The sequence below is a fragment of the Xyrauchen texanus genome, chromosome 17 (genome assembly GCF_025860055.1).
Source record: "Xyrauchen texanus isolate HMW12.3.18 chromosome 17, RBS_HiC_50CHRs, whole genome shotgun sequence".
Taxonomy (NCBI): Eukaryota; Metazoa; Chordata; class Actinopteri; order Cypriniformes; family Catostomidae; genus Xyrauchen; species Xyrauchen texanus.
The window spans coordinates 43817992-43835943 of record NC_068292.1 but is presented as its reverse complement, the minus strand read 5'-3'; the positions used below and the strand labels follow the sequence as shown (position 1 = coordinate 43835943).

Here is a 17952-nt window from a genome sequence, read left to right as displayed (position 1 = left end):
CAAAAAATTAGCATATTTCATCCGACCAATAAAAGAAGTGTTTTTAATACAAAAAAAGTCAACCTTCAAATAATTATGTTCAGTTATGCACTCAATACTTGGTCGGGAATCCTTTTGCAGAAATGACTGCTTCAATGCGGCGTGGCATGGAGGCAATCAGCCTGTGGCACTGCTGAGGTGTTATGGAGGCCCAGGATGCTTCGATAGCGGCCTTAAGCTCATCCAGAGTGTTGGGTCTTACGTCTCTCAACTTTCTCTTCACAATATCCCACAGATTCTCTATGGGGTTCAGGTCAGGAGAGTTGGCAGGCCAATTGAGCACAGTAATACCATGGTCAGTAAACCATTTACCAGTGGTTTTGGCACTGTGAGCAGGTGCCAGGTCGGTGCTGAAAAATGAAATCTTCATCTCCATAAAGCTTTTCAGCAGATGGAAGCATGAAGTGCTCCAAAATCTCCTGATAGCTAGCTGCATTGACCCTGCCCTTGATAAAACACAGTGGACCAACACCAGCAGCTGACATGGCACCCCAGACCATCACTGACTGTGGGTACTTGACACTGGACTTCAGGCATTTTGGCATTTCCTTCTCCCCAGTCTTCCTCCAGACTCTGGCACCTTGATTTCGAATGACATGCAAAATTTGCTTTCATCCGAAAAAAGTACTTTGGACCACTGAGCAACAGTCCAGTGCTGCTTCTCTGTAGCCCAGGTCAGGCGCTTCTGCCGCTGTTTCTGGTTCAAAAGTGGCTTGACCTGGGGAATGCTGGGGATGTTTCTACTCCAGACTCAGTCCACTGCTTCCGCTGAGGTCCCCCAAGGTCTGGAATTGGTCCTTCTCCACAATCTTCCTCAGGGTCCGGTCACCTCTTCTCGTTGTGCAGCGTTTTTTGCCACACTTTTTCCTTCCCACAGACTTCCCACTGAGGTGCCTTGATACAGCACTCTGGGAACAGCCTATTTGTTCAGAAATTTCTTTTTGTGTCTTACCCTCTTGCTTGAGGGTGTCAGTGATGGCCTTCTGGACAGCAGTCAGGTCGGCAGTCTTACCCATGATTGCGGTTTTGAGTAATGAAACAGGCTGGGAGTTTTTAAAAGCCTCAGGAATCTTTTGCAGGTGTTTAGAGTTAATTAGTTGATTCAGATGATTAGGTTAATAGCTCGTTTAGAGACCCTTTTCATGATATGCTAATTTTTTGAGAAGGACCTGTATATATATATATATAATTCGTAAATATTTAAAGATAACTATGTATAATGATATATTGATATAAATATGTATAATCATTATATATTAAATTATTGTTATATGAGGGGCTTTCTCAGCAAATATTTGTATATGCGATTAATTAATCGGGACACCATGTAATTAATTTGATTAAAAATTGTAATCGATTGATAGCCAGGAGATTTATTTTAGGTGAAAAATAAATAAATAAAAAATAAAATCTCTATATATATACGACGATCAAGAGCGTAGCCAGGAAATTTTTTTTAGGTAAAAAGTTTTTTTTTTTTTTATCTCTCTCTCTCACTATATATATATATATATATATATGATGATGATGATGATGATGATGATGATGATCAAGGGCGTAGCCAGGAAATTCATCTTAGGTGAAGAATAAATAAATAAATAATAATAAACAAATAAAAAGAATCTCTCTCTCTCTATATATATATATATGATCAAGGGTGTAGCCAGGACATTCATTTTAGGTGGGCCTCAATAAAAAAGGGATGGGCAAATTTCGCCAAATTTTATTAAAATATGCTTAACACCAGAGAAGTGGCACATTCAGACTGTTCTTTCACACTTTCACAATTTAATATTTTTTAAACTATTTTATTAATATATATTTGAAATATATTTATCAAAAAATAATCTAATATTCCAGGTGGGTCTAGGTCTAATTTGGGTGGGCTGAGCCCCTCCCCTGGCCCCCCCGGGCTACGCCACTGACGCTTGTGATGATTTATTATTGTCAGGATGATGCACTCTGGTTTGTTGAGTGCGAAGTGACAGCGCGCGTGCCAATCGACGCGCGGCGCTTCATCCGCGAGCGTGTTCAGGCAGCGTCGCGTCTTTATTCTCACAGACATCTGATGTAAACACATCCTCTGTAGACACTGACAAAGAGCAGAAGACGACAGAAGAAACAGCACTCAGGTAAACTCGGCTTGTTATCGCATTTTCGCCTCATATCGTTTGATTTAAACGCGTCACGGGGACGTGTTGCGTGAGTGTTCACAGGAGGGTGTTTGTGTGTGTTTATTTTCCATTTCCAAAAACAGCTCGAGCAGATTTGAGGCTTTATTGATGCTGGACATGCTCACGGAAGTCAGTTGTGTTTGTTTGGTTTCATTTTTGCTCTGTGCGTTGCGCAACATTGATACATTGTTGCACGTAAGAATGAAATGTTGCAGTTATGCGCGCGGTGTTCATGGACAATAACAATGATCCACGGGGGGTTTTGTAACGCCTCTGTGTGATGCTTCTAATGGACAGCTATTACATAAACATCATCTAGTGTGACGTCATCGTGTAGGATCAAAAGAGAGGCATATATAAATGTAAACACGTGGAAATTAAAACATTAGCTTTTATATATTATGCATTATATGGGTGGTCATATAGGAATGCACCCAATCCATCCATCATCCTCTCTTTGTTTATTAATCTGCAATTTGGCACTGGTTAAATTAACCTTCATAAATTTGAGAATTGCCTGTGCCAGTTATGTGTGTGATAATGTTAGGTTTTCTTCTTTTAATAACCATCACAGTTGTTTTTCCCATATGGTTGAAAATTATCTTCGCTTGGCAAGAGGATGCAGCCATTCGCAGTGTTTGCCCCAGATTTTTCACTCATAGGTTGGACAAAACAAAAACACATTGACCTTTGACTTTGACTATTTACCCCAACATCCAGCATTCAGTATAGGCAAATATCTATTGAACATGTGAGATGTCGGTCTGTATTGTCACATTGTGTCAGTGTGTTCAGGGAGATGCAAGAGAAGAAAGACTGGATATAAAAGAGTGACTGGTGCTCATGGTGGCATTAGGAAGGGCTGGAGGTGATTTAATGCCCTGAACCATTGCAGCGAGGTGATCTGAGGGTGTTTGTGACACCTAAAGCAGACGTTTCACTGCACGATCAGACATTATGGATATATATATATATATATTATGGTGCTTTTTGATTGCTAGAATAACACTGGCATAATAGTAGAGAATATAGTAAACATGGCATTAGGATACATCCACACATACAAAACAAAACCGAGTTTAAGGGGGATTCTGGAAATATCTTAATGTGATACCTTACACAATGTTTTATTAATTATTATTATTATTATTATTATTTAACAATTACAACCGAGTCTTTGGGAAATTCAGAAATATATTATTGGGATATCTTAAATGTTTTTTGTTTTTTTTTTAAATAAAAATAAATAAAAAAATTACAATTATATTCATTGTAATTAATTAAATTAAAATTATTAAATATTTTTAATTTGTAATAATTTAAAAAAAAAATTTTTTTTAATCTTTTTTAACATTTACAACCAAGTTTATGGGAGATTCCAAATTAAATTATTGCGATACCTTGAATAATTTATTTTTAAATAAATTTTATTTTAATTACAATTATAATTTTTTTTAGAATTGTAATAATTTATTTATATTTTTAATATTTTTTTTTTTGCATTTACAACCGAGTTTTTGGGAGATTTATAAATATATTATTGCGATACCTTAACATTTTTTAGATTTATTTAAAAAATAAAAATAACTCAATAAATAATTACAGTTATATTAATTGTAATTAATTATATTATAATTATTAAAAAAATATATATTTTTAATAATTGATTTATTATATTTTTATACATATTTTTTAACATTTACAACCGAGTTTTTTGGAGATTTATAAATATATTATTGCGATACCTTAAATTATTTATTTTTTTGAGATTTTTAATAATTTATTTATTATTTTTAATATATTTTCTTTTAACATTTACAACCGAGTTTATGGGAGATGTAGAAATATATAATTGCGATACCATCATTTGTTTAAATAATTTTTTATTTGATTATATTTACAATCAAGTTTGGGGGGATTTGTAAATATATTATTGTGATACCTGTGATGCACCTTTAATGTTTTATAATTTAATTAAAAATTAAGACAAACATGTCTAACAAAATAAAAAAGTTAACAATAAAGACCCTTGTGTTTGTTTTAATGACATAAAATAAAGTTTTTCAGTGTAAAAGTATTAACATTAGTGAATTCACAATATTTCTGAATAATTCAGGTGAGGCCAAAGATCTTGAATAATATTATAATCTAAGAATGAATAAGTCTGTGTGACATTTATATCATTACAGAGAACACAAACTTCATCAAATTCAGGATATTTAGAAACCAAAGAGTGGATGTGATAGTGGACCTCCTTTACCTGGCAACAGAATATTTGACAGGAAACATCCATTGACAACAACAGAACAAAACAATCATGTCTTCCTGTTGTGACATCATTTCCACGTCTCTATCTGCAGTGTGCAGAGCTCGTCTATATTTGTCTGTCCCTGGCATTGCATTTGAATTCAGATTTTTTTTAAATGGGTCAAATTATTGTGTGAGCTTTTATTGGTGCCATTGCATGACCAGAAGGCAGATGCATGAAAGCATGCGCTCCATCAATCACAACTTCTCTTGAGGTCTGTGTGCATTCTCCCACTCACATTTCTGTCTGTCTGTCCCCTCGTCTCTCTGCTCTCTTTATGAAGTTAGTAAAATCATGCAAGAATCACCTCCAGCATTAGACTGCACCAGATGTCTGCACCATTCACCGCTTTCTGCAAGATGTTTAATTATAACACTGTGTAAGTTTGCACATGTAATCAACATGATCTCCTAATTGTTTACAGTTACCATGTGCGTGTGTGTGTGTATTGACAAAATGTGCTTAAATGTTCTAAAACATTTAAAAAAAATAAATAAATATATATATATATTTTTTTTTTTATGTAAAATATACATTTATTCATTTGTATTGATTTGGGGATAAATATGGCAAGGCCAATTTCTGTCAAAATAATAATAATTTTTTCCTGCTCATTTAATGAAAAACAGTGCAGAAAACTTGCCTTGATTATTTTTTAAATCAATTTCTGGCTGTTATTTACTCTATATTGTCTAAAGGCTAAAACGCAGCCCTATAGAGAACACGGATTACCAAGAAAGCCAATTTGTTTTTTAATCATTTATTGAATAAGTTGCACTTTACCCTGCCACCAGTGATAGTTGGCGATGTCACCATCTACGCGGCAACGAGTATGTAGTACAAAAGACAGGACTGACACGTTACTGCACAATGGGCCCATAGTGCCGCTCTAACTGAATGGCATAATTGATAGTGAGTAATAAAGCTTTGTTTCTTTGTTGAAAGACAAGTTAAACACAAGGCTCTTGAATAAGGGATGTCTTCAAGTGGATTTTAAGGGTCCTCTTGTACATTGACAGTACTTCAGGAGTTCACTTTTGTCATACAGTTCTCTTCTGTGCCACCATAAAGACAGATTCAGTTACTGTAGGTCATTTGGGCGGAGGTGGTGGTGGCGGCGTTGCTGCGACGTAGCTCCTCTGTCACTGCCCGTGCCTGACTGTTGGTGAAGGTCCAGACTCGTTTTATAATGTTTGGCACAGTGTTTTAAAACTCCATTAACCAGGCCTGGTTTGTCTGCCATGTAGAGGTGTAGGCTACGTTACCATGGCAACACAGGGCTAATTCAGGCTGGGAGCGTTCGAGAGGTGATGAAGTGTGTGTGAAATATAGTTTCAGTTTGTGCAGGCTCATAGCACTTAGCAATACTGTTTGAGGTGCATGTGTTTATTGCAACCCAAATTCTGTGAGACAGAAAGTGTTTCGTAGACTTTTGAAAATTGACAACGTTTGGTCCACATTGCAGCTTATTCTAGACAAGCTCCGCCCACATAGACCATCTGACTGACATGTAAAGCGACCAATCACACTTTGTTTTGATTCTACGTGTGGTTTAGCGGCATGCTTATCTCATGTGTTGGTGAAAAGTGGTTGGGTAAGTTACTTAAACTACTACTAATTACATCTACAGTGTAATTAGATTACTGTACTAATTACTCGGTCTGAAAAGTAATTGCGTTACGTATTACTAATTACTTTTTAAAAACCATCAATCAACCTTGACCGGATGAAAAACACAAGGATAGACATGAAACTGTTCTTTTAATTCTTTCAAATAAATCATACGAAATCAAATAAATTATTCATGAACTGGCCAAAGAATTTAAAGGGGCGGCGTTAAATAAAAATAAAAAAAAAACATACATTTTAACATCAGATGTTAAATTTCCATTTTAAATTCACGATTGTCTTTTATATAGAATTGTTCTATATTCTATACAGTGTGTAACACAATTACATCAGATGTAACTGTAACTTAAAAATGAAGAGTAATTCCTTACTTTGTACAAAGAAAAAGTCATTTAATTACAGTAATTAAATACTAAGTAATGCATTACAGGCAACTCTGTATTCGATAGATGGTTGAAGAGGAATGGTGTAAAAATAAGAGGACTCAAACATTGGATTACAAACAGGGCTGGACTGGTAATCTGGCATACCGGGCATTTTCCCGGTGGGCCGACGCACTTTGGGGCCAATCAGGTGTGGACTGGCCATAAGGAGAACCGAGCGGGCCGGTGGGTCGGCCGCGAAACGTGCTGAATGGGCCGTGATAAGCTAAAATGAGCCATCGCGTTATACAGAGCGGACCTCGAAACGGCGCCGCGATATGTAGAAAAGTACATCTATTATTCTGTTATTGCACCCTTTTGCTTTGACACCACGATAACCAACTAACAGTCATCTCAGTGCATGTTCTCTTTCAGCACACACGGACTGTTATTGTCGTTTCAGGTGCATCAAGAAACACAAGGATCGACCCGAGCAACACTGACGTGGAATCAGAGAGCTGGAGGGGCAGTCGAGGGCAAAGGTAAGAATAGAGATGCTAACAACGCATCCTCATGCAAGCCTGAGTGTGTTTTGTTGTCTATGCAGCTGGAGTTTCGCTTACTGCCCCCTGCTGAAAACAGGTGCTACTTCAAACTTGAATTGCTCCGATAGTATGAATATCCATATTACCTCCAGTCACCTGCATTTCCTACTGAAACGTGTCAAACTGATGGAGCTGATCACAGAATTATTCACAGTCCATTATGTTGATGTCTTCAACTCTTTCGTGGTGTAAATGAAGTGTCTTGTCAGCCTGACATCATTATCTGGCATAGCCTGAATTCCACAGAGCTCACCTCAGAGCCAAACACTCACCACATCTGCATATTCCCAGTCTGCTAACATGAGAACCGCCATTGCCTTGTGCACTGATAGAATCTGGCTAAGAAGTGGACTGGTGCTCGTGTGTGATGAAATAAGAAACATTGGCACCTGCCTCATTTCCTAAATTGTTCCTGTAGTCACAGCTGAACTACAACATAGACCAGTTTGGTCTTAAAGGGACAGTGCACCCAAAAATGAAAATTCTCTCATCATTTACTCACCCTCATGCCATTCCAGATGTGTATGACGATCTTCTGCAGAACACAAATTAAGATTTATATAAGAATATTTCAGCTCTGTAGGTTCATACTTGTAAATAAATGTGACCAAGTAAGTGGTGACCAAAACTTTGAATATCCAAAAATCACAAAGGCAGCATAAAAGTAATCCATATGACTCCATTGGTTTAATCCATACCCTCAGAAGCGATATGACAGGTATGGGTGAAAAACACATCAATATTGAAGTAATTTTTTACTATAAATCTCCACTTTTGACTATTCGATGGTGATATGCATGAAGAATGCGAATTGCCCACCAAAAAAGACAATGACCGTGGAAGTGAAAGTGAAATTGGAGATTTATAGCAAAAAAAAGGATTTAAATATCAATCTGTTTATCACCCACACCTATCATATAATTTCTGAAGACACTGTAGTCATATGGATTAAACCACTGGAGTCTTATGGAGTACTTTTAAGCTGCCTTTATGTGCTTTTTGGACCTTCAAAGTTCTGGCCACTATTCACTTGCATATTGAGGACCTACGGTGCTGAGATATTCTTCTAAAAATCTGCTTTTGTGTTCAGCAGAAGAAAGAAAGTCATAAACATCTGGGACGGCATGAGGGTGAGTAAATGATGGGAGGACTCAGTTTGGGTGAACTGTCCCTTTAAATGGTTTCAATTGATAGCTGACCAGCCGGGTGGCCAATGTAAAACAGATACTGGATATACAGTGTCAAAAATGTTTTGGGGGCATATATATATGTATATGTGTGTTATAACAATAGCAAATGAGACGTACACAACATTGCATACATATAATTAACACTTGTTTTACCCAAATTTGACTAATAACAGTATTATTCAAGTTCCAATAATATCAGCTGTAATATTAACCTTTAATATTCCCATTCCTCGCCAGCAACATGGAGGAGTTTAAAGTCCAGACCGCCAAACACCCGGTACCCAACAGCTCACCCATGAGGCCCAACAGCGAGCACTCTAAAGAGCATACGGCCAAACGTCTGTCCTCCGCATCCAACGGCACGAGCGATGGAGGCGCGGGCGCTAAAACACCCGTGGAGATCACGGCGCTGGAGGACTCGTTCCGCAAGTTCGCCATTCACGGAGACACGCGCGCCACCGGCAAAGAAATGAACGGCAAGAACTGGTCCAAACTCTGCAAAGACTGCGGCGTCATCGATGGCAAGAACATCACCCTCACAGATGTGGACATAGTCTTCTCCAAAGTCAAGTATGCCATCAGATTTAACTCTTACACCTGTATGGTATAGACTGGTTTGCTTCAGGAGATTATTCTTGCATTATTCGCACATATAGGAATGTGGATTCTCTGTCTTTTAGTAGGACTACAGTGAAGAGGTTTGTTTGACCCCGGCTAAGCGTCAAGAATAAAGATTAATCTGCTAGACAGCATCAGAACAATGTGGCGGCAGAGCACGCGCAGAAACGAGTTACAAGGGAGAAAAAATCAATGCAATATATGAGCATGCTGCTTACTGGGCTTTAAGGTTGCACAATCCAGTTTTGCGATCCCTGCTTTGAAAACCCATCAACAATGTAAACAACCCCCCCCAACGCTTTTGCAGGGGGGGGTCTTTGGTGATAATTGGCCCCGGGGCCTTTGCGAGTCATAATCCGTCCCTGGAGTGCCGACTCACGTTAATGATGCTTGATACACATTTAAAGCTGTAGCGCATGTGTGCACCACTATTTTAACATTTTGTTTCTTAATATTAATTCAAATAAATGAAATAACTCGTATTAAATAAGAACATTAAATAATTTCTGATCGGAGGAAAAGCACCCAGTTAAGTCACTTCAGAGCAAATGTAAAAATCTTAAAGGAATGTTTCGGGTTCAGTACAAGTTGAGCTCAATCGACAGCATTTGTGGTCGATTTGATTATCACAAAAATGTGTTTCGACTCGTCCCTCCTTTAAAAAAATCAATTGAGGCACTTATAATGGAAGTCAATGGGGCACATTTTTAAATGGCTTTAAAGGCAGAAATGTGAAGCTTATAATTTTATAAAAGCACTTGCATTAATTCTTAATTTGAGCTGTAAAGTTGTGGTGGTGGTGTAGTGGGCTAAAGCACATAACTGGTAATCTGGTAATCAGAAGGTCACTGGTTCGATCCCCACAGCCACCACCATTGTGTCCTTGAGTAAGACACTTAACTCCAGGTTGCTCCGGGGGGATTGTCCCTGTAATAAGTACACTGTATTTTTTTTTTTTTAAATGTCATTTTTACTGTAATTTCACAGTGTAAATATAATTGGCAACGCTGTAAAAAAATGTCAGTAATTTTAAAGACCGTAAAAATGCTACAGAAAAAAATCCTTAATTGGTAAACGTGTAATAACCTTCAAATATACAGTACAGACATTTCAAATATTTAAAAAGACGATACATGTAGTTTTACGGAATGTTTTTAAAAAATGTTTAAATGTAACTTTTTTGAATTTTTGTGTCAGATTTTTCATTTTAAAAATGTATATCATGTTTAACAAGAGAGTACATTAAATGTTAAAATGACAGTAAAAAACATTAATCGGACGTTCCCAGAAATCCCTGCGTGACCCATCATATTTCAGTATAATTATGGGAATATGTTTAATATCAGTTATGTACACTGGGGTGTTTGGTTTTATATTTAAAGTAGTTTAATGAATATTTACTGCATTATTTAAATGTCACATGGTGTTTAGTGTTTGATTATTGATTATTGCTCCTGGAAGAGCCACTATTGATGAACTTCATGTCATCATGTGATCTTCTGTCGTTACTACGGTGATTAACAAATAAATTATAAAGTAAAAAGCTGATTTTTACTGTTTCAGAAGGTTAATATCAACTTCATCTTATAATATAAACGACGATAATGCATCATAAAATATACAGGCATCAAAATGGCCCCGTAAAGCCTGAAACGTGGTTACTGTGATTTTTACAGTGAATATCTGGCAACCACAGCTGCCAGTTCTTTTACCGTAAATTTAACAGGATTTTTTTTACAGAGTATAACTTTACACAAGCAATTTTATCAGTTTAAAATAGGTTTTAAACACATATCCTTTATGTCTTGAGTATTTCAATGTTTACAGATGAAACCCCATTGACTTCCATTGTAAGCGTCTCACTGGAACACACATTTGTGCTTTATTAAAGCACCAAAATAAATGACTTTGTGATAATCAACGTTATTCCACAAATGCTGTCGATTGAGCTCAACTTGACCTGAACCCGGAACATTCCTGTTTAAGATAAATATCCAACATTTTCCAGAGGCTAAAAAAATATTGAAACGCACCGATTGCACTCGGGCCTGTTTGCACCTTAAATTTCAGTTGGCAGCAGGCGACAGTCGCACAGGAATGAATTATAAACCCCGAGAGACGTGTTTACTGAAGATTATTGCTATGACAGCAGGTTGCCGGGGGAGACCGTAGGCTTTATCACCACGGTACGGGCTGTTTGTATATATGTTACTATGCACTGTTTTACTGTGTGTGGCACGGTGCGATTAAACAGACTCGTGTTTCTTTACGGGGCAAAAGTGCTCGCTGAAACAATGTAAACGTCAGAGCACTTCTGGAGATGTGGACTAATGCCAATCCTGCAGACAAGGGACAGTTCACCCCATAATGACAATGGCATGGCTTGCTTTCTTCGGAGACATTTAGAAGAATGTTTTGCGTATAATGAAAGTGAATGGTGACTTCACATTCTTTAAATGAACATTTCTGAAAAGAAAGGGCTTGTTGAACACGTGCAATGACCCATAACGCCGAGGCCCTTGCTTGTGTAATCACACATGGCCATGTTTAGTGTGCGCTCCGTCTCCTTGGAAACAAAAGTGTGCGTGTGTGCATGTGTGCTACTCTTACAGAAGTCCTTTATCTAAGATGCAACCATGCACACATTATAAAAACAATAGTTCCCTCAAAAACTAAACTTCTGTCATAGTTCACAGAGCTTCTCCTTTAGTGTTTTAGGGTCTTTTAATCAGGCCTCTACGTTTACATTTGATGCTACAGTGTGTACTGATGATAAAAGTATCAGAAGTTTGTCTTTTGCTTTGTTTATTTTATTGTCTTCTAGGATCAAATCCAGCCGCACCATCACATACAGCCAGTTCAAAGAAGCTCTCGCGGAGCTCGCCGGGAAACGCTTCAAAGAGAAAAGCAGCGAGGACGCCGCAGAAGAGGTTTACAAAATGATAGAAGGGAAATCGCCCGTTATATCTGGAGTTACGGTAATGTCATGGATAAACAGAGTGTCCTATATGAAAGCATTGCTTTTAGGTGTATTATAAAGTGGATGAACATCATGCCAAGTGAATTTCATCCAGTCCTGTGTTTACAGTTATATAATGAGTCCTCATTTAGAATAAACATATTTAACCCTCAGAAACCCACTGTAGCAACATTGTTGTCAAAAGTTATATAGAGCAATAAAATGAGAATTATTTGAATAAAGGTTAAAACAACATTCAATAACAAAACATAGTCTTAAATGTATCCGACAGGAAGTGTATTTCAATCTCATGTCACACAACATGTTCACGACATTCTGGATAAAATATAGCAAGTCATTTTGTCTTTAATTTATAGTGATAGAAAAATCTCCCAAAAATATAGTAATTTTCTATAGTAAATATGAGATTTATCAACGGGTCTTATGGGGCATTTCCCTTGTTTTCCAATATGCATGATAATAGAAAAAATGGCAAAACCTATAAAAATGATATATACAGTAATATAGTAAATAAGAGATGTTTCAGTGGGTCTTATTGGTCATTTTTCATTTATTTATTTGTATTTATTTATTCTTTACATTTTTCTTAAATTCCAACATGCTCAGTGATACTGCAACAACAACAAAAGTCATTATTTATAGCAATTATTTAGAGAGATGTTTCAATATGTTTTGTAGGTCAATTCATTTAATTTTATTTGTCTTATTTATTTTCAATGGGTCTTATAGTTAATTAATTTACATAATGTTTTTATATTTATTTATTTTAATTTTTAATGCGTCTTATAGGTAATTTTTTATATTTATTTATTTTACATTTTTAATGGGTCTTATAGGTAATTTTTTATATTTATTTATTTTAATTTTTAATGGGTCTTATGGGTAATTTTTTATATTTATTTATTTAAATTTTTAATGGGTCTTTGGGTATTTTTTATATTTATTTATTTTAATTTTTAATGGGTCTTTTGGGTATTTTTTATATTTATTTATTTTAATTTTTAATGGGTCTTATAGGTAATTTTTTTTATTTATTTATTTTAATTTTTAATGGGTCTTATGGGTAATTTTTTATATTTATTTATTTACATTTTTAATGGGTCTTTTGGGTAATTTTTTATATTTATTTATTTAAATTTTTAATGGGTCTTTTGGGTAATTTTTTGTATTTATTTATTTTAATTTTTAATGGGTCTTATGGGTAATTTTTTATATTTATTTATTTTAATTTTTAATGGGTCTTATAGGTAATTAATTTACATAATTTTTTTATATTTATTTATTTTAATTTTTAATGGGTCTTATAGGTAACTTTTTATATTTATTTTCATTTTTCAAGGGGTCTTATAGGTAATTGTTTTATATTTATTTTATTTGTTTATTTTAATTTTTCAATGGGATTGGTTATTTCTCTTCATTTCCAACAAGCTTAGGAATAGACAAATTACAAGATCTCAGAAAAATATCGTAATTACATATAGTATATATTACATTTTTCATCGGGGCTTATAGGGCATTTTTCATTAATTAATTAATAAATTTTTGTTATTTATTCATTTATTTGTTTTTCTTTTTTCAGTGGGTCATGTAGGTCATTTTCCTTATTTTCCAACATGCTTAGATTGCAAACCTCCAAGAAATCTATGAATTCTATAAAGTAAATATGAGATTTATAGGTCATTTTTCATTTCGATCTTGTTTTATGCTATTTAATTAAGAACGTCAAACCGCACATACTTGTAACAGTTGTGCAACCTTGAAAACCCAGCATTTCAATTTTACATTTTGCTTTCCAAGATTCACCCCAAAACATAATATGGCTCCCTAAAAACTCTTTCAACAAGGAAAGAAATGAAATATATGATCAACATCAAAGCTTGGGTCTCTGAGGGTTAATGATGATGAACTTTTGGTTGTACAAATCCATTAAGAAAATGCTGAAGAATTACATTGATGTTGCATGTTGAGTTTCCTTCTCTTTGACACTCTCAGAGAGCCGTGGCTTCGCCCACCGTGTCCCGTTTGACGGACACCACCAAGTTCACCGGCTCTCACAAGGAGCGTTTCGACCAGACGGGGCGCGGGAAGGGAAAGGCGGGACGAGTGGAAGTGGTTGACACATCGGGATACGTGCCTGGATACAAGCACGCAGGGTCGTACGAGAAGAAAGTTCAAGGGAAACCGCCACAGAAACCCATGTGAGATACGCGGCAGAAGACAAACCCCCGACTCTATAAAGCACAAAAGGATTTTCCGTTTCCATTGAGGGTCTCTTTATACTCTGTGGTTTTATGTATCTTTTCCTATGTGTGTGTTTTTTAACTGGAACACTGTTTACAACCGAACAAAGTCATCGCCAGCTGGTACATTCCTAACAAACTGCATGTTGATGCAGTGCAATAGCTCATGCCAACCACAAAGTGACGCTCTACTGCTGTTACGCTAATGAAATAAATGCACATTTGGGCATTTGACATTTTTTTACGTTCCAGTCGAGTAAGGCCAGAAACATATGTAACGCATGTATGCATACACACATGCTTGATCAGCATATTGCATGTACAAGGTCCCGTTATACATACTTAATGTGCGTTATTATGCTACTGTGACGTAACATACTCCAGCACTATAGGGGGCGATAGAGTTTTCTTCAAATGTCCGTGACGTTAAACCAGATGAGTTATCAATCAGGTAGCTAGCTATTAAATGTAATGAAAGTTTAGTAACGTCAACATACTTGCTCTCTTCAAACTGTTGTCCCCTCGTGACCAGTGTTGGGTGTAATCTAATTACAAAGTAATTAATTACTGTAATCAAATTACTTTTTAGTCACAGTGTAATAATTACATTTTTAATTCTTATCAGATTACACTTAATGGCTTTCTATGAAGTTAATTACCAAGTCTCTTAAGTTACACTTTATTTTAAATAATATTAATTTACGTAGAATATAATTGTGTTTCCACGACAGCTGACGAGTCGCTAACGAGTCATTGGACGGGAGAAACGCGAGGTGCCGAGTTTGACTCTCATGCAACAATGAACAAGGGAGATTATATATAGAGATTATTTTGAGTTCCTAGAGCGTAACAACAAAACGGATTAGGTGTTTTAGAAAGTAATTTAAAGTAATTTGTAATCTGATTACTTTTCATTAAGTAATCAGTAAAGTAATTTAGTTACAATTTTAGAGATTTAAGTACATACCCAACACTGGTCATGACAGTAGCTGACCTGAAAGAGAAAACTGACCATAGAAGAACAGATTGCGATCATTTCCGCTATAGCGCCCCCTTGTGGGCATTTCGCAACACAGTGATGCACGAAACCCAGCTTGCATAGCCAGACACTTTTGCATTCACATACTTGCGAAAGACTATGTATCGGGCCTAAAAAAATAGTTCTAAAAAATATATATATTTTTAATTTATTTGTCTTATCAAAAATGATGTATTATTTTATTTAAGTCATTTGGACCGATGGTTTTAAAACCTGACCTTGACAACGGTTTTATTCTGCTATGTTGTTATTAAAACTAATCTTAGATTTCAAAACTAAAGTCAATTCTACTGATTTTTGACATATCTTTGGTCATTAACCGAATGCAATGGTCATTCCAAACTGTTCGTTTGATGCATAAAACTGCTTGTGCTCATGATTGTATATCTAGTAGTTTGGTTGATGCTTCTATCCTGTATTTAGGTATGTCAACTTCATGGCATAACTATACATTTCTAATCGTATAATGGCATAATAATGAACACTGGCTGTGTGTTGTTTTAAGGTAATTGTGGAATGATTATTAATCATATTATGTGAAGGAACCCGGCATCAGAATCTGTCCAATATGCAATGGATAACATATAGACTTAATAACTACGTCATAGAAATAGGGATCACGCCACTAAGGCACGCCTCTGTCTGTCCTAACTAAAAGCTTTGGCCAAACGTTAAAAATGAACAATATAGTTGGTAGTTTCTAACGATTTGAACACGTCTAAACAGGCCCACACAGACTGTGTTTAACTCTCCCGGAAGAGCGAAATTATGCAGATTTGGAACACGTGATATTCACAAAATTGCGCCGTTGAAATCGTTTTTTTAAAAGTTCGCTAAGGTGCATTTAATACATTTGACCATATTCAAATCTGTTTTACACTTTCCCCAAAATGAACGCAGATCATTTATCTGATTAAATCTGCAGATGAAAAGCAATAGAACAAACTCGTAAATGTAGGTATTAAAGGTATTTTGTATTCTGCTGTGGTTTTGGTTTGAAAAGCACTGTTATTATATCAAGGCACTTTGCTTTTTTTGTTAGTATGTGCAATGATTCTGCCAACAGAACAATGTTTACAAGAGTCCAACTCTAGCCAAATGATATGCAGTAACTAACAGTGGCACGGCACAAGTGTTAAATCTAAACCAATACGTTCCCTTTATTGTACCGGTGTTCATGTGTTGTGTAATGCACTGCCATCTGAACACAAGATGCAATTTTCAGGGTTTCCACATTATTTAACCAATTCATTTCCATGAACTTTATAGTTCTTTAAAACTGGATTTTTAAACCATTCACACCGATTCGATAATTATTCTACTCGAGCAATAATGTGTATTGGAGCAAAAATGTATATTCATTATAGAAATGTTGGTAACACTTTACAATAAGGTTTTAGATATTGTTAATGTATTCATTGTGAAATAACAATTAACAGATTATTATTTATTTTTTTAAGTGAGTTTGAATCCAGGGCGTGCTGAGTGACTCCAGCCAGGTCTCCTAAGCAACCAAATTGGCCCGGTTGCTAGGGAGGGTAGAGTCACATGGGGTAACCTCCTCATGGTGGTGATTAGTGGTTCTCGCTCTCAATGGGGCGTGTGGTGAGTTGTGTGTGGATCGTGGAGAGTAGCATGAAGCCTCCACATGATGTGAGTCTCCTAAGCAACCATATTGGTCCGGTTGCTAGGGAGGGTAGAGTCACATGGGGTAACCTCCTCGTGGTCGCTATAATGTGGTTCTTGCTCTCGGTGGGGCGTGTGGCGAGTCGTGCGTGGATGCAGCGGAGAATAACGTGAAGCCACATGCGCAATGTCTCCATGGTAACGCGCTCAACAAGTCATGTGATAAGATGCGCGGATTGACGGTCTCAGACGCGGAGGCAACTGAGATTCGTCCTCCGCCACCCGGATTGAGGCGAGTCACTGCGACACCACGAGGACTTCGAGCACATTGGGAATTGGACGTTACAAATTGGGGAAAAAATCCCAAAAAGCTTTTCATTGTTAGTTTATCCCAGGTTATAATGCATTAACTAATGTTAGCATATACAACTTTTAATGTTAAAAAAGTTTCGTAAAAATTAAAATCGAACATGAACCAAGTTTATTTAATCCTGTAAAAGTTTTGTTCATTGTTAGGTCATGTTAACTAATCGTGTTAGCTAATGCTATTACATCGCTAGCTGGGATACTCGATTCTGATTGGTCAATGGCGCCATCTAGCGGTCTGACATCTCTGAGTAACAACCGCAGATCCAGGGATTAAGACGTATCGGACCGCTTATACGGGTATTTGCAAGCCTTCTTTCCTGCTTCTTACTGTGCGATCTTTACAAGTAAGCTAATAAAATTATTTAAACTCAAATTAATGTTTCATGTACATTTATTTATTTGGCGTCTAGTTTTTTAAATAAGCTGTATAGTGAGGGGCCTGGGTAGCGCAGCGGGTATTGACGCTGACTATCACACCTGGAGTCGTGAGTTTGAATCCAAGGCGTGCTGAGTGACTCCAGCCAAGTCTCCTTAGCAACCAAATTGGCCCGGTTGCTAGGGAGGGAAGAGTCACATGGGGTAACCTCCTCGTGGTCGCTATAATGTGGTTCTCGCTCTCAATAGGGCATGGGATGAGTTGTGTGTGGATCGTGGAGAGTAGCATGAGCCTCTACATGATGTGAGTCTCCTTAGCAACCATATTGGTCCGGTTGCTAGGGAGGGTAGAGTCACAAGGGGTAATCTCCTCGTGGTCGCTATAATGTGGTTCTCGC

General features: G+C 36.6%; 1 protein-coding gene across 1 annotated transcript; it reads left to right on the top strand.

The window, feature by feature from the left end:
- Nucleotides 1–1995: 1995 nt before the first annotated feature.
- On the top strand, nt 1996–17819 carry LOC127658380 (tubulin polymerization-promoting protein). Its single transcript, XM_052147652.1, has 5 exons — nt 1996–2171; nt 6976–7054; nt 8545–8877; nt 11750–11903; nt 13898–17819. Exons 3-5 carry the CDS (start codon nt 8549–8551, stop codon nt 14105–14107), a joined length of 693 nt encoding a protein of 230 aa, XP_052003612.1. The 5' UTR covers nt 1996–2171; nt 6976–7054; nt 8545–8548; the 3' UTR covers nt 14108–17819.
- The last annotated feature ends 133 nt before the right edge of the window (nt 17820–17952 follow it).